Below are 24,968 nucleotides of genomic sequence, written 5' to 3'. Positions count from 1 at the left end.
ATAGACAGCATTTAGGAAATTGTCACCTCCAGGTTAAAACTCAAGGTTAAACATTTCCACTGAGTTTTAGGCTGAAGAATAATCTGTGAAGATACCTGACAAGGACAAAACGAGAGGAACCAACGTATGAGTCAAGACTGTGGGAAGATGTGCGAATAATTAAAGTTGAAACATTCTAAATCTCATTTTGAAAAATTTTCTCCTGAAGCTAGAAACATAACATTCAGAAGAGACACTCCAAACAAGGGGACTTGGTTGACGCTAGCAGGAACATTCAGCTCAGAGCCAACCGAAACTGGACGGAAAGCAGCCAAGAAATGGCATCTGGGGCTCGGCAGCCGAAACCTCTGGATTTCCGCTCTCCGGGAGCCGGCGGCGAGCTCGCCGCGGCGTAAGCGCCTCTGGACCCCCGAGCCCGGGGAGGCGCTGGAGCACACAGAGAGGGAGGAGGGAACCCGGTCCAGGCGGAGCAAAGCTCGTCGCCATGGCGACCGCCCGAGCCGCAAACAGCCCGGTGAGCGGAGCGAGAAGCAGCCCGAGCGGACGCCGGGGAGCAGCGCGGGCCGGCTGGCCCCCACCCGTGGCGTGTCCCCGCGGAGCGCCGGAAGGCAGCGCCATGGACAAGCTGGTACTGTGCGTGCTCGCTCCGCGCGGCTCCCACGCTTGGCCCGCCCCGCCACGGCACATGCGCGGCCTCCCAGCTGCCGGGTGTTCGCGGCTCCACGGGGTCCGCGCACGGGCGGCGGGGGCTTCGGTTGCGGGCTTCAGCTTCAGGGCGTGGGTCCTGAAAGCGCCTTCGTGAGCCTGAGGGGCTGGAGTTGTCGGGTTTTGAGTTTGGCGTGTTTTGCTCAGGATGCCAGGGCACTCATAAAATACAAAAGCCTAGGTTCAGGGACCACGTCTCCCCTTTATCTTCAAGTTGCTGCGGAAAGGCCACTAGTGTGCTGCGTCGTGGACCCAAGCAACCCTTGACCCATAGCGAGCATCAAATAGGTCCAGGTGTGGCGGAGGCAGCCCTTGTGGGAAGTTGTTGGCTGTAACTAGCTCTCATTAGCCCTTGGGTTTGGACAAAAGCCAGTGTTTAGTTTCCTTGGAGAGAGGGAGAGGGGTGAGGTGCAGAGGAAGCCCCATTGGGCAGTTTCCTGGTGTCTTTTACTTTTGCCTGAGTGCACAGCAGGTGAGAAAGGGCCGGAAAAAAACTCTGCATTTAAATCAGCCTTCGCTTCATTTGGCTTTGCTCTCTCTCTTAAATGAATATTGTGGAGTGGAAAAAAAAAATCCAGGTACTTGTTTTTGCATTTATCTCCAAAAGTGATTCCTGCTCTTTGGAGTTCAGGGAACGTCTAGGAGGCTAAAGCTTTTCCTACAAACAAGAAACTAGGGACACGGAGGGGCTTTTGTACGCAGGAGGGCCCGGCAAGGTCCTACTCAGTTTCCATATAGATTTCTGTGGTTACATTATACATTTTATCATTTACACTATCTATAACTATATTACTATAGGCATATATTATGCTAATCAATAAAATATGCATCCTGTCATGATTTAATAAACATAAATTGTATTACTGACTTAATTAAGAGCAATGTATATAGTTTGTATATATAATACTTCAACGTTTTCCTCCCCTCTGTAGATATTTACCTTGCAGAAAATTACCTGTTTTATTCTTGTGAGCATCTTGCTATGGTAGACTCATATTAATATCTTATTTTCGTATAACATGTCATAAATGTAAGGTCGGATCTTAACAAACGGCACCGCGAAACAGAGGAAAGCTTCAAGTGAGCTTTATTAGGGAGCGCTCCCGGGCGAGGTTCACTGGTCCGAGAGAAAGGGGCCAGAGAAGTCGCGTCCAGTACTGGATGAGGGGGATTTTTACTGGGGTAAAAGCAGAAGGCGGCTTGCAAGGGGAGGGGGTGGTTTGCTATACAGGGTAATTCCTTATTTGGTGAGGATACAGCAGGGCCAGGTGTTGGTTGGTCTGTTGTGGGGCGTAAGCCCATTTTCCCTTCCCGTCAGCCCCATTGTTTTCTGGGCAGGAAGTTAGAGTCTCTTGTTGATTCCCAGAACAGGTGAGGTCGTTATGTCCCAATGCCTCTCCTACCTCATACTGGTCGATGTTTTCTCTTACCCCCCGGGCCTCCTTTCACCCGGGGCCAACGGACCTTACAATAAATACTTGGACTCTACAGTGTATCTACTTTGTGTTTCATTAAGACAAATACTCGTTAGTTCACTTTAATCTTTTTAGTGACTTTTACCCATTTTCTGTCCAGAAAAACAGACCCTGAAATGACAGATGGCATTGCAACTGCTAATACCTATAAACCAATGTCTTTTTTGTATTCCTTAATTTAAAATCCATATATTATATAATCTTACATAAATTTATCAAGTTTAACCCTGTAAGAATATAAAAATATGGCTATTAGCCTTATAGCATATTCTTATGTTTTATTAATTATGCTCACTTTAAGGCTGAAAAAAGTAGGCCACTAAAACAATATCATTCCAATTTTATAAAAGTAAAAAAGGTATGTAAATATGTACAGAAAACAGACTAAAAGCACATATACCAAAATATTGATCTCTGGCTGGTGGCATTAAAGAGGATTTTAGTTTTCTTTTTTTTCCCTTTATTTAAAATTTTTCATAATGAATATACAAATGGTAAATCTGTAAATATATATTTAAATATAAATTATCGGTATATATTTAAATTATATACTTAAGTAAAATGCAAACATTTTTAAATATATATATATACATATACTCCCTGATGGCTTTCAGGGGAGGGTTTTTTTTTTTTTTGGCGGTACACGGGCCTCTCACTGTTGTGGCCTCTCCCGTTGCGGAGCACAGGCTCCGGACACGCAGGCTCAGCGGCCATGGCTCACGGGCCCAGCCGCTCCGCGGCATGTGGGATCTTCCCGGACCGGGGCACGAACCCGCGTCCCCTGCATCGGGAGGCGGACTCTCAACCACTGCGCCACTAGGGAAGCCCCTCGGGGGAGGGTTTTTAAAGGCAACAGTTGGGGTGAGGGATGCAGCTCATGGATTTTCTTCTGATTGGTTGGCGGTGAGGTAACAGGGTGATGTGTAGGGAATCTTAATCATCAGCCTTCTGGTTCCAACCAGTCTGGGATCTGCGTGCTTGCGGTCAGCATGTAGTCATCGTCCTCCACTTGTAGTCACCATCCTCCATCCTCCATCCTCCTCCACCTTAGTTTCTGCAGAACAATTCAAAGATACGTGTCAGATGGTTATGAATATCCCTTGAGGAGGGACAGGACTCTGTTTTAGGTGTCATTACTTTTCTTGCTTGACTGTTTTCCCTTTGTTTCTGCATTCCCTCACTTCCCTAATTAGTAACTGCTTAAGTCTGCTCTTTGGAACTCAGGGAAGGGCTAGGAGACTAAAGCCTTTTCTACAAACAAGAAATGGGGGACACGGAGGGTCTTTTGTACCCAGAAGGGCCCCACAAGTTCCTGCCCAGTTTCAATATGGATTTCTGTGGTTACATTATTTAGGAAAAATAAAAGCAAGTGGACACTGAGACATATAAACTGTTACAGCTGGGAAATGTGACGGTTGCGGAGCTTTCGATTCCCTGGGGAGGGCAGAGGAGCCGCTGTTCATCTCCCTTGCCTGAGGCTAGTATAGCATTAGGAAAAGGCTGCTATGAATAGGGCTATTTCCAGGAATTGGTTCCCGCTGCAGGAGAAATGTCAGGAGGAAGTTTACCTGTTACATTTTCTCTTTTAGTCATGCTAAGCTCTTTCCTGGCACTGAGCACCAAGGCTGTTTATTTATACCTCTCTGCTGTTTGCATTTGGCTTTACTCTTTGTAGCCTTACTTTTAACAAGCAGACACAAAAAGGCTGGAACAACTGCTGGTTCCTTACCTTGTTTATGAATAAAAATCAAGAGCTTCAGCTCGAGAGTAGACTGCCCACCAGGGAGGGGGGGTCAGCATTCAAGATGATGCCTGGATCCAGGTGTCCCCTCCCCTCAGGGCCAGGCCCACCGCATCACCAGGTCCCATGGGTGGTTTGTTGGTTAGAATCTGAATGAATGCTTTCTTTCCGTATTAACTCCTCTCTAGAGAAAATGCTTCGAGAGTCAGGCTGGGGTAGGAAAGATAGAATTAGAGGATACTTGAGCGGTTTGGTTCAATTCAAAACACATTGCCTTAAGTACCTGCTGTGTTTGGAGTACTGTGGAAGGGCTCTGGGGAATTTGACTTTCTCTTCTGTCTCCATTTTTCCTCCCCTGCCCCTCACTTTGTTCCTTCATCTCTTCTTGCTTCTCTCCTCCTTCCTCCCTCCCTCCCTTCCCCTACTTCCCCTCCTACAGTATGTATCGCATGCTTTCCTGTGGACCCTTTTCTCAAATTCCCCTTGATGATTTTGAAGTTCTCGTAACACTCACTACACAATTAATGATTATTCTCCCCTTTTCTTTGGGGACCAGATGAGGTGAACAAATTGTGACTGCTGCCTCCTGGTTTTGAGTAACTTGGGTAAGTGATTTGGGCCTGTCTTGCAGGAGGTGGATTATACATATTGAGAAAGGAGGGTGAACATGTGATGCTTGTCAGATTCCTGACGAAGTTTATGTCTGCCCAGAGCTTATGCTATTTTAATAAGGCCATTTAGAGAAAGCCTGCCATTGCTCCTACCCCAGGTCGGGTGGTAGAATTATGATCGGGTTCCCATGGGCCAACACTTCTGCCCCAGGGGATAATATGAAGAGTCAGAATGTCTTCCTTTCTCGAAGCAGCCTCCAGGTTGGGCCAACAGGGCTTGGCTGTGGGATGTGGGCGAAGCCTCCTGCACCCGTCCCCAAGGGAGTGGTCATAGACTTCCTTGGACTGCTTGGACATCGGAAAAAATTAAAAAATCTTACTCTTGGAGGGCTGAACGCTGGGTGGGCTACTTCTGAACATTGTTTAGCTTATTTGGGTAAAGACTAAGCGTTTGTGATGCATTGGTGTCCTGGGGTGTCCATGTTATTGCTCATTACAAAGAAGCAAAGCAAGGCCTGGCCCAGAGGGAGCAGTCATCCCCGACGCTGGCAGCCTTCCCAGAAGAGGGTCGACCAAGTGTCAGGGGCTGTGCTGGGGACTCAGGAGACGTCTTGGCAGAAAGGTGGCTGTTACCTTTCAGATAAGGACCGGCTGGGCCAGGAGGAAGCTTGACTTGGATTTGACATGCCTGCTTCACAATACATGATGTTCAGATAGACACTGAGCAGCAATATGAGAAGCATTTCCTTTCAGATGAGAGTGGAAGCTCTGGAAAGTTGGAGGTTCTCCTGGTTATCATGCTGCACATCAGGTCACCCCCAAACTTCGTGGCTTGAAATAGCAACAAGCATATTATCTTTTCCAATTTCTGTGGGTCAGGAAGCCAGGACTGGGCTCAGCTGGGTGGCTCTGGCTTGAGGGTCCCTCCTATGGCGTTTGGGGCGCTGGTGTAGCAGGGACTGGACGGGCATCTCTCTCTCTTCCTGTGTCTTAGGTCAGGCACGGCTAGTTTGAGACCCAGCTCCACCTGGTCGGTCTCTCTGCATCGGCTTCCTCACAGCAAGGCGGTCTCAGGGAAGCTGGCTGCTTTCATAGTGGCCGAGCGTACAAGAGGAGAATTCCAGAGACCAAGGTAGAAGCGGCATCACCTTGATGACCTAAACACGGGAGTTACTTCTGCTGTGGTCCAAACAGTCACAACTTCCTCCCTCCTCACTTTGAGGGCGGAGACCCCACCTCTCAATGGGAAGAATGCCCACCTCTCATAAGGACACCAGTTTTATTGGACTAGGGCCCATCCCAATGACCTGGTCTTAACTTGGTACAATTTGCAAGGACCCTATATCCAAATAAGGTCATATCCTGAGGTCTTGGGGGACTTCAACATACCTTTTTCGGGAGGGACACACTTCAACACATAACAGTGATAAAATGCATCCATCTATTATTAGTAATTTCCCTTTTAGTATGAATTCTTATTTTTTTCTTTAAAATATATAGTTTTAAATTTAAGAAGTAGTCAATAGTCGTGGAAAATAAAAAAACCCTTAAATGACATAAACAATTTAAAGCATGTCTTTATCCCAGTCCTGTCTACTAGCTCCCTCACTGGAAGCAGTCATGGCAGTAGTTGTTTTGGATGTCCCCTGAGAAACTTCTATGCACCTCAATGTTTTCATCTATAAAATGGAAATATTACCTTCCTCACAAGATAATGTTTAGAATGAAATGAGTTAGTAAATGTAAAATACAGTGTGAGAGAAGGCACTTAATAAATGTTATTCATTTTTCCCAGCTTAGTGAGGATAGTCTAGAAGTGGTTTACAGTGAAACTAATGAAGGTTAGGTTTCAGGCCCCCCACTTGCACGGGGAGGACCCAGGAATGTGTTCAATGGATGTACGTTTTTGTACAATTTGCAGAAGTAAGATATCTTAATTGCCATTGGTGAAGAACTGAGTAAGTCCCCTTCCATTTTAACTTCACCTTCATTCAACTTGCCCTGTTCTTGGGTGAAGTTGGAATGGCAACAGGCATTTTTAAGATGCAAGGGGAAGCTGAGTTGAGGAAACATTTCCTGTACGTTTGGGGGGATATATCAAAGAGCTAGCACAAATATATTTTGCTATATGTCTCTGCCATGCATTCCTCCTGCTGTGTCCACTTGGCCAGATTCATGACCTAAAGGTCCAGGGCTGGGGTCATGTTCAGTGTGAAGGTGTTCTGTGGTGCCCAGCTTGGAAGGATGGGCTCCATGGAGGAGAAACCAGGTTTGAAATGGATGTGCCAGAAGCTACTCTAGGAAAAACACTTAATCACCAAATGTGCCGAAAGCAGAGGATTGGGGTCTCATCCATGTCTGTTCAAAAATGCAAATTCTCTTCTGTCATGACTGTTCTTGGTAATGTAATAATATAATTGTAAACACAGTATACAGTTTTTTCCTTTATGATAGAAATTATGCAAAATAGAGTTGATCAGAATCCCTGTGTTTGTAGGGTACAAACCTGTAAACTGTACATAGCCAGTACCTCCGTCTGGGAACTTGCATGTTTTGAGTACCCCGTCTCTCCATGATAAAAGACAAATTTCAATCATCCCTGCTGGAGGAAGGGCTAAATTATCTTTGTATTCACTCTATAGGAGACATTGCAAAGTTGTTGTAAGAAGAGGAGATCAAAGAGTTTTCGGCCAAAGCCATATCCCTGTCTATCTCTATGTATATCTATTTTGACATAAAAGTCTTCCAGGAAATTAGTACAAATAGTCTGTTATTTATTTCCTGGCTTTTGTGTTACCAGCCTTAAAAAATGTGTAATTTGTTATATTTTATTTTTTCTTTCTAGGTAAATATTCACTTTAATGCCTAATTTTGTGTTTATAATTCTGTTTTCTCTTTCTTAATGTGGGACCCCCCATTTGAGTAAACCTCAGACCCCACTAAATCGAGATCCACCCCACACTGGCCTAAGTAAGTGCTGTAATGGGTTACTTGGGAGCTCTTGGCTCTGGTGGAGGATGGGAGGGGAGAAGGAGAGAGGAGGTGGAAGGAAGGAAGGAAGGAAGGGGCTAAAGACTAATTTTGCCTTTGTCCCAGTTTTCCCTCGGGCTGGCTTTGGTGGTGGGGCATCGGGCATCGGGCATCATTTGTTAAATGAACGTACTGTATAGCACAGGTGACTCTGCTCAATATTATGTAACAACCTAAATGGGAAAAGAATTTGAAAAAGGATACATGTATATGTATAACTGAATCACTTTGCTACACACCTGAAACTCACACAGCATTGTTAATCAACTAGACTCCAACATAAAATAAGAAGTTAAAGAAAAAAGCACGTTACATGTGCTGTGCTCTACAAGGCAATGTGGCGGACGTAAAAGAAACTGAAGGTACGGGTCTTTGTTCTCAAAAAGGTTTAACCATCTCATTGGGAAGGAAAACACGCCAAACACTGCTGAAAATCCTAAACAAGTTAAAATGAAAACCGACTCAGCAAAAAGTGCATGTGGTTACTCAGAATGCATGAAGAGCACAGGGGAATCAGTGTGGGCAAAGCCTGAAATTGGCCTCCATCAGCCACTCCAAGTCTTGTCTGAGGACGAGCGTGCGACCGGGAGGTCCTGGCATGTGGTCAGCCTACCTGCATTGATACGGGTTCGCTGCCACTCATGTGTGATGGACAGATGCTGCTGAAGATGGATTGTGACAATGAACCTGCACAGCTGTTCCAAGTGAACCTAAGGAGGCGAACAGCTAGCCATGCAGGGAGAAGAGATGTTCCAGGCAAAGCGGTAAGGGCAACAGACAGACAGCAACAGTCTTGGAGCAAAGAGGCGGGGCTGGGCGAAGAGCTGTCAAATGAGGTCCTTGCTCTCCAACTAGGTTACGACTCCTCTTCCATTGAAGTTCATAACTGGCGAAGACCGTCAGCCCTATGGTGGCTCCTTTTAGTAATGATGAAGAATGGTTAAGCTTATTTTCCGTGTCATAGCCGACTTTGATTATACGTAGTTGTTGTGTCTGGGGTTAGGTATCTTTTCATGTTTGTAATGCGTAAGGAGTCATTTTACGACAGGATACTACTCTTCTTTCTTCATGATATGACTGTTTTGCTGAAGTTTCTTATAGTCATGATTTTAAAGGTCTACCTTTAATGTATACTATTATTTTGACCATTTCAGAACGGATGATAGTACTTTTCCAGGAAGGCCTGTGTACATAATTAATTATATCAATGGCGGAATTCCTTTTGAGGGAGGAAATTGTCTTTGTTTGGGAAAAACAAACTCTTAAGTCACTAGAGATAGGAGATGAGACCTGAGGGCAAAGCCAGAACAACCCAGGAGAGGAGCTTACAGCAGGCTCGCTGTCTGGGTGGGTGAGGGGTAGAGGAGAGATGGAGGCTGGACGAAGGCTGGGGGATCCCTGCAGATGGGGGCTGGGTCAAGTGCAGTGGAAGAGTCATGGGAAAATCCCCCAGGTGAGGGATGAGCAGAGAGCCTGAGAGTGGGAATGCCCAGGGTTCACTGGGAAACTGTCTTCCCCCTCTTGCTCTACGGCGTCTGCTGTATTCACAAGCTCCTTTGTTGTTTCCTAGAATTTGAGCAATGGGCTGCGTTGTACATCTGGACCCCGAGAGGAAGGACCTCAGAGCTGGGGTTATCTTGAGCCCTTCAGCACCTTGGGGGTCTACTGAAGTCTTGGAAACGGCATGGAATGGGTGCTCGGCCAGGTTCATCTAGACCCCAAGAGGCTAGGGCATCACAGCTGGCTTCTGCGTACCTTACTGCATGGGGGTGTGACTGTTAATTAGCAGAGCTGATTCCAGAACCACCCATGCAGCAAATCTCTTTCTGTAGCCATGCTCATGCTTTTCAAACTTTTTTTGAGGATGGACTATAGGATTCATTTTATTTTTGCCCTTATGCTATTAGGGGAAACACCTATGTCTGTCCGTGTCTAGCCCCATGCTGAGTAGATTAGGCAATTATAAAGGTTTATTAACTGAGTAGTCTTTTCATGAGATTCAACTCTATGTCATCTCTATTTTGTTACCTTCACAGTTGATAATAAAGTGGGTGGAATATTTGATTTTCTTTTTGCTGAGAAAATTCATCTCAGAACGCTTGGGTATTTAGTATCCTTTTCCCAGGCTTCCGGAGACCTAGAAGCTTAAAAATGAGAAACCCCGCCCAGTCCCTTCATCTACCTTGAAAATATGTTCCACCTGCTTAAAGAGAAAATTTAGAGTAATGAAAGCACAGCTATTTAACTTCTTTAGGAACTTGTTGTAGCACCTGCATCATGGTTATATTTCTTCATTAACTCCATAATGACTTTGGGACCTAATTTTATCTTTGTTAGAATTCTAGATTTCCATTTTAAATCTAAGCATGTGTAGACAGACACCGCTAAGGAAAAAAGTAGGCGCCCACTGGCCCTTCATTTGAGGACCTTAGTCATGCCCTCTGTTTGTGACTCCCCATTTCCCTCTCATTGGCTTATATACACTTTAAGGGTGTTAATGAATAACAGAAATAGATTTCCACTTCTCAAAAAAGAGCTTTGGTGTTTCTGGGATAATTAAGGCATCTGAAGAAGTAACTGGGTCATTACCTAGCGGCCTCCATAGTGACAGTTGGTTTAGGAGAGGTTGGTTAAGTTTCATCCTGGGAGTTTTAGTTATGTTTTGGTAACTATGTAGTAATATATGCCCAGTGCGCTAATATTTTAAATTTACCATAAAGATTTAAAAATGGCTAATAGGGCTTCCCTGGTGGTGCAGTGGTTGAGAGTCCGCCTGCCGATGCAGGGGACACAGGTTCGTGCCCCAGTCCGGGAAGATCACACATGCCGCGGAGTGGCTGGGCCCGTGAGCCATGGCCGCTGAGCCTGCACGTCCGGAGCCTGTGCTCCGCAACGGGAGAGGTCACAGCAGTGAGAGGCCCGCGTACTGCCAAAAAAAAGGCTAATAATGTATTCTTACTTTCTTGATCTCCTTTTAGTACTGGGAAATAACATTAGATGGCAGTGGAATACTGATGACTTGGCAGTTCTTTATTAAGTATGTTACATAAGTCCAGCTCCATTACAAGGGAATCCCCCCAGATAGAGGATAGAGAGATGTATTCTTGCAGTGGAATTTCTTCAAAATAGATGTTTAAAGTCAAGTTTTAAGGCCACTGGCACCAAAGAAGTAAAACAGGGCCTAGCACGTGGTCAGTAAATGAATAAGTATAAAGAGTTTAGGTTAAATATTCATCTGTTTTGGACAAAGTCTTAAGAGCAAAGATAGGTGCAAATGATCTTTTAAAACAGTGATACAGAACTTCCCTGGTGGTGCAGTGGTTGGGAATCCACCTGCCAATGCAGGGGACATGGGTTCGATCCCTGGTCCGGGAAGATCCCACATGCTGTGGAGCAACTAAGCCCATGCGCCACAACTACTGAGCCTGCGCTTTAAAGCCTGCGAGCCACAACTACTGAAGCCCACGTGCCTAGAGCCCGTGCTCCGCAACGAGAGAAGCCACCGCAATGAGAAGCCCGCGCACCACAACAAAGAGTAGCCCCTGCTCACTGCAACTAGGGAAAGCCCGCGCGCAGCAACGAAGACCCAACGCAGCCAAAAATAAATATATAAAATTAAAAAACAAAACCAAAAAACCAGTGATACAGAAATTCTGAAAAGAGATATCATGGGTTTTCCTTCATTCTCACCTTTATCTCCATCCTCCTCTGGATTTCTTAAATGTGCTATGTGCAATTCTGTGGGTAATCTGGGAATTGGGTGGATTTTTAATTTTTGGTCTTGATGCACGGCTTGTGGCTTGTGGAATCTTAGTTCCCCGACCAAGGACTGAACTGTTGCCCCCTGTAGTGGAAGTGCAGAGTCCTAACCACTGGACTGCCAGGGAATTCCCTGGGTGGATTTTTCTGATTGAGGTCTGATGGACATGGTGGGAGTAGTGTGTTCATTGGGGGAGAGTGGGGGTAATCAGTCACCTTGTGCAGAACATTGGGGTTTTGGAGAATTCCAGGCTCTTCACAGCTGCTTAGTTTAGCTCAGCAGCTGTTCCTGCAGCTCCAGTAGCAACCACCACCCAGCCAATCTTTGGTGGATGCAGACCAGACAAACCGTTCGTTCTGTGGAGTAGAGAGCTCCTTTGAACAATTATTTGAAAACAACTTAATCCTTGACTACTTAAAAAATATCTGTTTCCTGGAAGCTAGGTACCTGGGTGAACTGAATGGGCAAATGAACATCTGTGGCATTCCTTGGGGGTTTGTTACGCTACCTTGCAGCTTCTGGGGCTTGGGTCTTCATCACCTAAACAGCACTTGCTTTATTTATAGTAGGATTACTTTTTAACAAAGTCTGTTAATTCCTGCTCTGTGTACTGGAGGATATTGCGGTGACATAAAGGATTTTGCTGAATGCTTGTTACATATAACACTCAAACTTCTTCTTTTTTTTTTTTTTTTGTGGTATACGGGCCTCTCACTGTTGTGGCCTCTCCCGTTGTGGAGCATAGGCTCCGGACGCGCAGGCTCAGCGCCCATGGCTCACGGGCCCAGCCGCTCCGCGGCATGTGGGATCTTCCCGGACCGGGGCACGAACCCGTGTCGCCTGCATTGGCAGGCGGACTCTCAACCACTGCACCACCAGGGAATCCCCAACACTCAAACTTCTCTACCAGATTTAATCCTGACTGTTTTTAGAGATAAGGACCCATTCACCACTTTTTGCAGATGATATTTGCCTGAAGTCTGCACCTAGAGACAGAGGATAAGAAAGAAATAGTTCTCTTCTTGTGTTGAGGCTTTGTGAGTTTCAGCATATGTCTGTGACCCCTTCCTCGCCATGTCAACCACAGTAGTAGAAAAACAAAGAGCTCCCGCACCCTGCCCGTCTCTTTTCTGTCTTCTCCTTCTCCTCCTTTCTCTCACCCTCTTCCTCATCCCTCCAGGATTCTTCGTGCTCCCGTTTCCTCCTCTCCACCTCCACCTCTCCCCTTGTCCTTCCGGTCCTCCAAAGCACATGAAAAGCATGCATCTAGGGGAAAGGGAACAGTTCAGACGAGTGAGCGCTTTCCCTTCTTACACAGAGCCCAGCAGAGCAGGCTCCCAACTGGCTGGTTGGTTTTGGCGGCAAGATGTCATTGGTTCATTTTCAGACCTGGTCTTGAAGAAGACAAACTTAAAGAGTGTGAACTCATATTTAAGGTTTGACATAGTTTCAGCTTGGGTATTATGCCTTTTCCCCCTGTTTTACAAGTTAGTTTTCTTTTACATGGTTCAAAAAAAAAAGGATGACTTTCGCGCTGGTCAGGTTGAGGCATGCTCTGGAGAGGCAAGGTCCAGACTTGTTTAGGGTAGAGAGGTAAATCCAGCCGCTGGACGCTGGTGGTGCTCTGAGAGGGGAGCTGCCAGCACGAAGTATTCAGAAAAGAAAATGAAGAGCCTCTTGTTTAAGACAGTTTACTTGCATGATTCTGAATTCCTGCAGTGAATTTATTCAGGATTAGCCACTTCAATGTTACCTGTTTTTCTCAGTTTATATTTTTCCTTTTAGATTCACTTTGTTATACAGCAGAAACTAACACAACATTGTAAAGCAATTATACTCCAATAAAGATGTTAAAAAAAACAGATTTCTTTTAAAAATAAAATTTTAGAGGCATTAAATGGTTTTTAATTTTTTTTTTTTAAAGCAAACGTGTATTGTTCCCTTGGGACAAACAGTTTCCTCCCTTTCTTCTTTGCTTCCTTCCTTTTTTTTTTTTTTTATCCCCTCTCTCTCTCTCTCTCTCTTTCTTTTGAAAATTAGTTTAACAACACAGAATCTGGAGCCAGATTTCCTGGGTCTGAATCCTAGCTCCAGCACTCATTAGCTGTGTAACCTCCAGTAGGTAACTTGACTTCCCTGTGCATCAGTGTTTTAACCTGTAAAAATGGGGAAAGTAACAGTAACTACTTCATAAGTAAGTTGTGAGGATCTGGTGAGTTGTTATTTATAAAGTGCTTAGAACAGGGCCAGGTAGAGAGTAAAATAAAAATAAGACAGAGGTAAACCTAGGAAGTACAGAGAAGCAAAAAAAAAAAACCCATAAAAATAATTAAGCCAACCTCTCAGTCTCAGAAGTAATCACTGTCAATAGTCTCTCCCTCTGTCCCCACATACATGTATATGTAATTTATTTCTAATTAAAATTTTTTTTTTTTACAAAAATTGATTCATACTCTTTCAGAGCCCTATTTCTTTTCGTTTTATGATACATCATAAACATATCTCAATTTCATTAAAATGCCTCTTTTGCGGTACACGGGCCTCTCACTGTTGTGGCCTCTACCGTTGCGGAGCACAGGCTCCGGACGCGCAGGCTCAGCGGCCATGGCTCACGGGCCCAGCCGCTCCGCGGCATGTGGGATCCTCCCGGACCGGGGCACGAACCCGTGTCCCCTGCATCGGCAGGCAGACTCTGAACCACTGCGCCACCAGAGAAGCCCTAAAATGCCTCTTGAACGTGATTTCTCATGGATGTGTCGAATTCCATCATATACCTCTACAGTAAGTTATTTTACGAATCTCTTATTATGAAGCTGGGAATATTTTTGTCGTAAACTGTTTCCCAAATTAATAATTAAAAAAATACATATGCTGTTGTTATCACAATATCCCTATGCCTCTGCTCCCACCTGCAGGCATCACATCCTCCACCCACTGGCACCCCCTGCTCCCAGCACTTTCTATCTTCTCAGGCCTCCATTTTCCCTGGCTTCATTTGAGAAATGCTCTTTAGGAGATATTTTTTTGTTATCAAAACACCTTATTTAAACAGCAAACACCTAATGGATGAAGATATGGTATATATATATATATATATATATATATATATATATATATATATATATACACACAATGGAATATTAGCCATAAAAAGGAATGAAATAATGCCATTTGCAGCAGCATGAATGGACCTAGAGATGATCAGACTAAGGGAAGTAAGTCAGAAAGAGAAAGACAAATATATGATATCACTTATACGTGGAATCTAATAAAAAATACAAATGAACTTATTTACAATATAGAAGCAGGTTTATATGTATCGAAAACAAACTTATGGTTACTAAAGGGGAAATGTTAGGGGGAGGGATAAATCAGGAGCTTGGGATGAACACACACACACTACAAAATATAAGATAGATGACTAACAAGGACCTACTGGATAGCACAGGGAACTCTACTCACTATTCTGTGATAACCTCTGTGAGAAAAGAATCTAAAAAAGAGTGAATACATGTATATGTTTAACTGAATCATTTTGCTGTACAACTGAAACTAACAACATGGTAGATCAACTATACTCCAATAAAATTAAAATATTAAAAAGAAAACCAGCAAACACCGATACCCCTTCAAAGTAAAGTAAAACAAAGCAAAGCCCTCATCAAACACTATAATAATGCCTCCCGCCAAAGAGTAGGAAGCTAATGGAGCAGCAGGAAAAAAATACAGCCCCTGGACATCTATAATGTTCTCTATGCTCTATGTTTATCCTACTTTTGTATTATCTATAATAAAACAATTCTCAACTTTTTAAATTTAGACAGTTCTTACATTCTCAGGTTATTGCAAGTAGATCTTTATTTGTCAAATAGCGAAGTCTTAACAACCAGAATAAGGGCAGAGCCAAGCCTGGAGTGTCTCTTTTAGGTAAAGAATCCAAGGGATGGTTAAGCTCTCCATCTAGTGGCTGCCCAGGAAGTGGCTTCCTTGAATCTGGCCTTTTTCAGTTTTGGTTTCTGTGTAACAGGCTTATCACGATGTGTTCATTTTTCTCCAGGCAAAGTAGTTATTACTTGAGAAGTCCCATTGAAGCATCTCATTAAATTCGCTCATATCTGGTATAGAACGAGGCAGTAAACTTAGTTCATTTGCTAATAGGATCTTTCCCTTCATTCTCTTGTGTGGGAAATCGATTGCTGATCTGTTACTACGGCAACGCTCAGTGGAACCCACTTACAGGGGGATAAATTGCTTCATGTCTCCTGTCCAGCTACTGTAGTATCCTATTGCATTTTCAGTTACTGAAAAGAAAACTAGCCAGGAATTTTTCGTCTCTACCATGTTCAGCTTCTAACTTGACCATAGACCTCATTTAAATCAAGAACATCTTGGAATGAGTTCCCTAAAAATGCAGAGCCGGGGCATGGATTTGTGTTACCAATTTGTTAGGAGTGCGGTCCCAGGAAAGCAGGCATTGAGGGGAAAGAGGAGTGAGGGAGGGAAAGAGGGAAAACCTAGGAGGGTGTGTTATTTAGCTGGATGCTTCCAGGTAGCAGTCTGGTGGGACTCTTCGCCACGAGGCCGCTGGGAGCATGAGGCTGGCCATGCAGCAGGAGGGGGAAGGGAGAACTTGCCTTGTGCTGTACTTTCCCACTGGTGAACGTTTGCTTCATCGACATTAATTAATTCCCTTTTTCTTCTGGTTGTGTGTCATGGGTGACAAGCAGATTCCAGGTGTCTTGTGGCAACAGGGAAACCTTGGGCAGGAGGTGAGGGGCATACAGTCTGGAAATGAAGCAAGAACTGTTGTGGGCCGTGTGTATGCAGAGGTGGTCAGCGCCCACCCAGAGTTGGATACAAAGCCACAGCTGGGCCAGAACAGGTGGTCCAGGACCTCAGAGACAGGTGAGGCTGAACAGATGAGAGGTGGTGCTTGAAAGTGTGGGACTCAGCGACCTTGTTTAGTGTGTTTAGCCCAGATTCTGCTCATGGGAGCCCATCAAGGAACTAAATAAATATTGGTTATGGATTTTCATATATTTTTTAGTAAATGCTTCCTGTAAGATTCCTTCTAATGGTGATATCGTGCATAGATTAGGATCCTTTTGGTTGCAGAAACCTAAACCAATGAAAGCAGGGAAGGGTTAAAGCCCAAGTGGCCAGGGTTGCCCTGGGGAATCACAGTGTGGGCAGCAAGGAGGCTGGATTTGAGAAAAGGGCAAGAGTCAGGACTGGCAAGTACCCTGGACTCTCATCTCTGCACACGTGGGGTGTTTGCTTCACTCTTGTCCATCTCTTTCTCAAGACCGGCTTTGTTTGTGTCCATAGTCTGCGTGAAGGCATGGCATTTTGTTCGGAGGGGATCAGGGAATAAGGAGGTGCAAGGTCACTGGGAGCAGAGATGGAAGAGTGCCCTTCACACTGGCTTTCCTAGTGAAGTCGAGAACTGGGGGCTGCAGAATGGAAGCCTGGACTTGAAGACAATTGCATGAACAAGCAGAGGCTGAGGAGTTACAGCTCCTCAAATGGTGCTAGAAATCCCTACCCTTCACCTTAATTAATGATTCCTAGAGTTGCAGTTAATGAGCCATCCTATCAAGACAGCTAGCGTGAGTGACACTTTATAATCAAACATTTTCAAAATGCCACACAGCTTAGCAACAGAATTGCTTGGAGAGTAGCCCCATCTTGTGGAGAAGCCTAAAAATATTTCAGACTTACTGCTCAAGGTTAAGGAATTGAAGCAAAATGCATTTGAATTTTAATATTATTACCCTTTTGGGAAAATACCATGAAATTTTATGTAATCAGACCACTACATTTTGTGTGAAACTTATAGATGTTATTTTTCATAGGTGATGAAGTTATTTCAGCAAATGATACTGACTGTAATTGCACTCATTTCTTAAACAAAGTCTAGATGGCTTACCTTTAATTTCCTGCACAAAGCATTATTGTCATGATTCTACTCCACTCACTTATGTGAATTCTAAGCAAATCAAGGATGATTATGATTAGCTTGGACATGAATAAAGATTCCTATAAACTCGAGGAGGCTGGGTAAACCATCTAAGGATAGAGCAATGAAACAGAGCTGGATGGATGAGAAGGTTTTGTGTTAATGTAGTTGAAACTCCCTCTGTTTTTCTAGAAGTTTAACCATGTCATGAAATGCAGCAGATGGCTAGATTTTCTTTCTCTAGGTATGGTTAATATTAAGGAAAGGGCTGAGGTAGGATGCAGAATCACTTCTTACTAGAGAATCTTAGACCAACTCTTCACCTTCAAATGTGCAAAAAGACCATAAACAAGGAGCCCTGAGTTCTCGTCCTGGCCAGTCACCACCTGCCTCCCTCATCTGGGGGAAGCGACTGAACTTCTCCAGGGACCAGCTTCCTAATCTGTCCTGCGAGGAAATTGATCTTGTAAGATTCCACCTTTCAGGTTTAAGCGTAGGAGCAAACCAGAGGCATTGCGCAATGCTGCCCGCCGCCCCAAGAGGCCCCACGCGTGGGTTGTGAGAGAGGAGGTGGTGCCTAGGTGCCCAGGTGTAGCTGCCCCGGGAATGTGAGCTCCCTGCTCACGGAACTTACCTGTGCCTTCCGGATCTGGTGGACAGTCATTGCAAAAGCCCACATTTATGACCTGAAGGATCAGAAAACACTGGGTTTATGAGGGGAATTTCAGGTACCATGGCACTTGGAGTTTCTACCGGCCCCAGTAGCAAGCTAGGAGCTGTTTCAGGAAGAGAAGAGTTATTTCCAAAGCGGGCAGGGGGCCTCTGCTATGATTTTCTTCCCCGGCCTCTATGCAGCATTCCATCTTCCCCAGGAGCTTCAAGCTGGGTCAGAGGGTCAGAGGGGCTTGCACCAGATGGAGCCGTGTCTTGCTCTAGGCTCCCTGTGCCCCGACTCAGAGCTGGAAGCGTTATACATTACTATGTCCATGGCAGGAGCAGTGCCCTCCAATATGCGATATATCGCTTCCAAAAGCCAAAGAGGCTCAACAACACTTGTGCTCCTTTCTAGGTCAAGAAATCATCTTTGGAAACAGCAGCTGTAATTAGAGTCAATCTCTGATTAAGCTTATTTCGTGTTGTTCAGAGCTTCTCGCCCAAGAGCAGTTTTGTCCCCCAGGGGGCATTTGGTAATGTCTGGAGACAACATCGCAACTGGAGAGGGTGTGCTACTGCCACCTAGTGGCTAGAAGCCAGGGGTGCTGCTAACCGTCCCACAGTGCAAGATTTATCCACCCCAAATAGCAGGAGGGCCAAGACTGAGAAGCCCTGCTCCAAAGTCATTTGTCTTGAGACAGGTACTGGTAGAAGAGGAGGATTGGAAGGGTTTGCGGTGGGGATTGCCACCTGCACCTGTCACAGCTTTGACAGTGGCACCACTTTCTGTTTTCAGTGGGAGAGGATGTTCCAGGAGGATCTATACCTGGAAAAATGGAGGGTTCTGTCATTTGCCAAGGATGTCTGTTCCGATGATACACTTAGGCATTGTGGAAGCAACCACTGGATGAGTTCAGTTGTCCATTGGCTCACAGGATGAGTCTGTGTATCCACTGGGTCCACTGGAGAGAGACTTGGAGTCAAACACCATTTATCACTAACCCCAGACTCCCCTGCTTTGACTGGTGGCCCACCATGGCATGCTTTGCCAGCTCAGAGCAGGATTCACTAATTTCCAAGGGTCTGGGAATCTCCTTTCCCCGGTGCAGTTACCTTGCTCAGTGGCAGTTACCCTACAGCGCTGTATTCTTTACGTTCCCTGTAATTGTTAATTGCAGGAGACCTTGGGGTTTCTAAGGCCATGGCCTCCAACGTCGCTTCATTCCGGACCACTACAAGTGACTATCTAAGTAACTGCTTTGCCACTGTGTGCTGTGACTGTTAGTGTCCCCGTGTCTGAAAGCATCTGGGTACAGGTAGCCAAGCTCAGATTCCACATTCCTGTGAGGAGCTGTTGCCTGAATTTCATTTCTGGTACCATTTGCTCGGTCATTGTTCTCAGTTATAGACATCAGCATCCACTTTCCTGTTTAAAGTGCAAAGGACTTTATCAAGGGGTTCAGCTGTCACACTGAATCGAGTGTGAAGTTTTGAACAAAATAAACAGTATAAAATATAAAAATAAGCAGCTGAGCTTCCAAAGCCACACCACAGAGCTGGGCCACTAAAGGAAACGTGGCGTCTACTTGATCAGTGAACTGCCAGCCTGGTCCTGGTCCCATGGCCACATCACCTCTGCCGTAATTTGCACTAGCAAAGTGGATGTCTCACACCCTACCTCCCGTCAGAGCTTGGTCTGATTCAAAATCTCATGCAAGTTCACCTGATGGGAAGAACCTAAATGACATATGGATCCCTAGCTGCAAGGGAGCTGCAAAGGAGTCTGGGAAATGTAGTTTTTAGCTGTCAAGTTACTACAGGACAAAAAAAATTACTAGAAATGGATTGGCATGGATGTTGAATGAGTGAATCTTCGATATCCACTGCAGAATACAAGATGGAATTTTAGACAAGGCTGAAATTCGGCAGATACATACTGGTACAGCCATACTAATTGTTGAAATGTTGGGTACCTCCATTCCATATGGTAAGTAAACCCTTGCTTCTGAACTCTCAAGGGCCCCGTTGTTGCCCTGGGTACTCTCTGTCCCCTCACTGGGAGTCCATGATTCTTCTCCATTATCCAGCAATTTAAAGACTTCCGCCTGGGCAGAGCTGTAGACTGGCATCTCTTCTTTTTGTTGGTGCCCAAGTCCATCCCCTAAAGTTCTGCCTCTTGGATGCCTGCTATTTGCCCCCTCCCCATGTAGACTCCAGAGGGTCAGTCTGTGCTCCATCAATACTCCCCACGTCCTGGGAAGTCCCAAGGGAGCCTGCCATTCAGCCATCCTAGTCTCTACCAGCCTCCTAACCACCTAGACACGCTTTCCATGGCTTCTGGGTCATCCACATGCCTCTCCCAGTGGGCTCAGAGGTGATGGGGAAACAGTGAATGGTGGTGGTAGCATTGGCACCCCAATGGGCAAACACCTGGTGCCCATCTGGCCCATGAAGCTGTGGCTGTGCACTCTTGTAGAAACTGGTCTCCTTAGGACTTTGGCTGTAAGGAAGCCAGGGAAAGAGTGTGAGTGGCAATGGGGGCCACCCAGGCACTGATGTGGAGTGTCAGTCTCCCTGGACATCATGGGTACTCCTGAGGCTGGAGAGAGACCCTAGAGGATGCATGGGACTTGTGTGCGTGGTATGGGGCCAGGGAAGTTGCTTTTCAACATCCCTGGAAAAGTCATTAAAACCCCTCAATGCCAATGCCAACCTATCATAGGCATTAACGAATATATATATATATATATATATATATATATATCTCACTGCTCTGTGCCAAACATGTTCTAAAAGAAAATTAATTTGGGTACTATAATTAGCATCCTCTTCCCCCCACCATTTTATGAAGGAGAAAACTGAAGCATAGAGAAGATACTTTACACCAAAGTTCTACAGGAGGCAACCCAGCCTAGAGCCATCCCTCTTACCCACACCACTGCACCATCTCTCACAGAACCTGAATGGTTGGGTTCGACCTTAAATACGACATGCCAGCAAACACCCTGAAGACTTAGTTGTTTGTTAGTTTCCTACTGCCGCTGTCACAAATGACCACTAACTCGGTGACTTAACCCACATTTCTTCTCATACAGTTTTGGAGGTCAGAAGTCCAAAGTCCATTTCACTGGGTAAAATCAAGGTGTTGGCAGGCATTCCTTCCGGATTCCAGGGTGAATCCATTTCCTTTCCTTCTGTGGTTTCTCAAGGTCACTTGCATTGCTTGGCTCGTGGCCCCCTCCTGGCATTGTTCCAACACCCCGTCCTTTATCACATCAACTTCTCTCTTGAGTCTGACCCTCCTGTTTCCTGCTTAGACAGACCCTTGTGATGACAGTGAGCCCACCTGGATAATCCAGGATATCCTCTCCCTTCCCTGGGTCCTTAGTTTATTCACCTTTGCGAAGTCACTTTTTTCATGTACGGTAATTCATAGGTTTGCGGGTCAGGACATGGACGTTTTTGGGGGCTGAATAATGATATTCAGCCTACCACTGTTGTTAGTGGAGATTTTGAATATGTAAGAATCTCAGTATTAGGAGGGCTAGGAAAATTTTGAATATATTTGCCATTAATTCAGTAGAAACTGGGTGAATATCCAGCCCTATGAATAATAGAGCTGATATTAAAAATTCTCCAAGACTATGCCACTTAATGACTATCAAATCAATGGGGGAGATTTATTGGAAGATTATTGATTATATCAAATAATGCGTTAGACCAGATATGTATTTTAAGCTGATGTGCTATAAGACCTTGTTGTTTTATAATATATATAATTTATTTTCTCTAGAGATAAAAGGGAAAGTATTAAAACATCCAATTTATATGTTGGTTTATATATTGATTTTTTTTCGTGTATAGGTTGTTAAATATTATTAATATACCCCCAACAATAAATGCTTGAAGGGCTCAGTCTAGTAGAGGGGAGAGAATTATCTGAACACACGATTACATTACATTGTGCTGTGTGCAAGCATGGAAGGGTGTAAGGATGGAGAACAGCGGGTGACGTTGGGGAAATCTTTCCTAAGGTGAGTCCTAAGCAAGTTGGAAGCAAAGAATAGGAACTTAGCAAATGGACAAGGCACAGGGCATTTTTCCCAACATAGGAGGACTGGTACCAGACAGGTGTTTTGGACATTGTGGTGTAACTAGAGCAGATGGTATAAAAGGGTGTAGAGAGAGGGGGTTTGGGGTGAGGAAGAAGCCTGGGACCCCAAAGCAACAAGACAGTGTGATTTCTGTTCACTTCACAATGTTCACATTATTCTCTCACATCAGATAGATACTTCTCAATCCTTCTCCTGCTTGGACTCCATGTCAATTTAAACACTGTAAACGATTAAAAACATTTTTTATAGCTTTTTATTATGGAAAATTTAAAGAATACACAAAAGTAGACAAAAAAGTCGAATGAAACCTCCATGATACTCATCACCCCCCTCAACAATTAGCCACATTCTCTGACAGTTTTGGAGAATTGTTTTATTTCTTCTTCTCCTTTGTTGTTGCCGGGGGATTTTAAAGCAAATCCCAAACATCACATCATGTATGTATGTTTAACAAGTAAAGACCAAAAAAATCACAGTATCATTTATCACACCCACCTATTCTCAGTGTCTTTAGTACTCACTCCATGTCCTTTTATTTAAACAATTTGGAAGCTGTTGGTTTATTAGAAGGTTAGTATACTGCCCTGGGTTGGTGTGTCTTGTAAATCTCTTTCAATCTATAGCAGCTCCTCCCCAACCTTCCTTTTTTTTTTTTTTTTGCGGTACGCGGGCCTCTTACTGTTGTGGCCTCTCCCGTTGCGGAGCACAGGCTCCGGACGCACAGGCTCAGTGGCCATGGCTCACGGGCCCAGCCGCTCCGCGGCATGTGGGATCTTCCCAGACTAGGACATGAACCCGCGTCCCCTGCATCAGCAGGCGGACTCTCAACCACTGTGCCACCAGGGAAGCCCCCCCCCCCCATTTAAGCATCACTTCTTGCTGGTTGAAGAAACAGTGTCATTTATACTGTTAGAGTTTTCCCTGTTGTGAGTTTGGCTGACCTCATCATCATGGTGTCATCTAACAATTTCCTCTGTCCCCACCTTTCCCTTAACTGGTAGTTTGATATAGAAGCTTGATGAGAATCACTTTTCTTTTTTCTTATTTTGACAAGAATATTTCATAGGCAGTGCTGTGTAGCTCCTATAACATCGCATTAAGGGGCATAATGTCTTGTAATCTCACTTTTAATGACGTTAAGATTGATCAATGAATTTGCCCTCATTTTTCTACTGTAAAATTCTCCATCAATCTTCCACCCAATGGTTTTAACATCTATTTTTCTAAAAAATTAATTAATTTATTTTTGGCTGCGCTGGGTCTTCGTTCCTGTGTGCAGGCTTTCCCTAGTTGTGGTGAGCGGGGGCTACTCTTCATTGCGGTGCGTGGGCTTCTCATTGCGGTGGCTTCTCTTGTTGTGGAGCACGGGCTCTAGGCGCGCGGGCCTCAGTAGTTGTGGTACACAGGCTCAGTAGTTGTGGCTTGGGGGCTCTAGAGCTCAGGCTCAGTAGATGTGGTGCACGGGCTTAGTTGCTCTGCGGCATGTGGAATCTTCCCAGACCGGCGCTCGAACCTGTGTCCCCTGCACTAACAGGTGGATTTTTAACCACTGCGCCACCAGGGAAGTCCCGGTTTTAGCATCTATTGATACTTGCTGCCTAGATTCATTATTTCATTAAGGGTTCAAATGGTGACTTACTCTCATTTATTCTGCATTTTAAAGCTAGAAGTTTTCTTTAAATTCGACCATCTCATAAACTATTTGATTGCTGTGAAATACAGTTTGTTCTGGAAAAGCAGGAACAATGATTGATCCTTTCCCTTTATCAGTTTTCAAAGTAAGTTGGTGCCAGAGCAACTTCCTGAAATGACCAAAGTGTTTTTGGTTTTTGCTTTTTAAATATCACCATGAAATCATGGATCTTGTATATTTTCTGTTTCAATCCATTGCAGTCATTATTGTTTTTATTGTTTACGTTTCTTCTTTGGTCCATGGGAGATGCTGCAAGTTGGCTCCTGTGTTCTTTGACATGACTTCAGTTGTCTTTGACAGCTTCCGTGCTTTCTGGTATGAAGATGCTCCAGGCTTACCTTGTCTATTTCCTGCTCCACTCTAGGAATCCAAGGAAATCTGGTTCCATTTCATAGGGGATGTATTTAGAGACTCTAGTCTGGGTCCTAGGGGTGTTCATTGCTGCTGAGTTGATCGTTGTTTATCACTATTTCAGTGGATAGAGCAAGGAAATACATTGTTTTCAAAAGGAGAAACATACATCTGAGTTCATAAAGCTATTTCCAGTCAAAATTAAGATTAACCAGCTTTGGGACTTCTCTAGTGGTACAGTGGTTAAGAATCCTCCTGCCAATGCAGGGGACACAGGTTTGAGCCCTGGTCCAGGAAGATCCCACATGCCACAGAGCAAGTAAGCCCATGTGCCACAACTACTGAGCCTGTGCTCTAGAGCCCTTGAGCCACAACTACTGAGCCCACGTGCCACAACTACGGAAGCACACGCACCTAGAGCCCATGCTCCGCAACAAAGAGAAGCCACTGCAGTGAGAAGCCCCCACACCGCAACGAGGAGTAGCCCCCGCTCACTGCAACTAGAGAAAGCCTGTGCACAGCAACAAAGACTCAAAGCAGCCAAAAATAAAAAAAAATAAAAATAAAAAAAGATTTAACACCTTTTACTTATTTGATTTTTATGTTTGTGTTCCTTTTCTTTTACACTGAAAATCCTAGTTCCTAATGACATTACCCTAGTTGCTTATTTGCTTTATCCTACTATATGGTAGGATATAGACTATCCATCATATATTCCCAATAACAATCATATTATTATTACCAACAATATGATTACTGAAAACAATTTAATACTTCTTTGAGGTTCTTTCGATCTTCAGTATATATCATAGATATACACAAAAAAATTACTTCATTTTAAAGTAGCTTAAAATAGTTCTTCTGTTTGTGGTTA

General features: G+C 44.6%; 1 protein-coding gene across 2 annotated transcripts in view; it reads left to right on the top strand.

Annotated features, from left to right (window-relative positions):
* Window positions 1–329: 329 nt before the first annotated feature.
* The window catches only part of DNAH5 (dynein axonemal heavy chain 5), a 273,570-nt gene continuing 248,931 nt past the window's right edge, over window positions 330–24,968 (top strand). Inside the window, exon 1 of one of the 2 annotated variants that reach the window (XM_067730386.1) lies at window positions 330–514. In XM_067730386.1, the coding sequence (XP_067586487.1) occupies window positions 485–514 (30 nt within the window). In that variant the 5' untranslated portion in view covers window positions 330–484. The other variant, XM_067730387.1, reaches the window with a different exon arrangement.

The sequence above is a fragment of the Pseudorca crassidens genome, chromosome 3 (genome assembly GCF_039906515.1).
Source record: "Pseudorca crassidens isolate mPseCra1 chromosome 3, mPseCra1.hap1, whole genome shotgun sequence".
NCBI lineage: Eukaryota > Metazoa > Chordata > Mammalia > Artiodactyla > Delphinidae > Pseudorca > Pseudorca crassidens.
The sequence above is the reverse complement of the archived record's forward strand: the minus strand, read 5'-3'. Positions and strand labels throughout refer to the sequence as shown.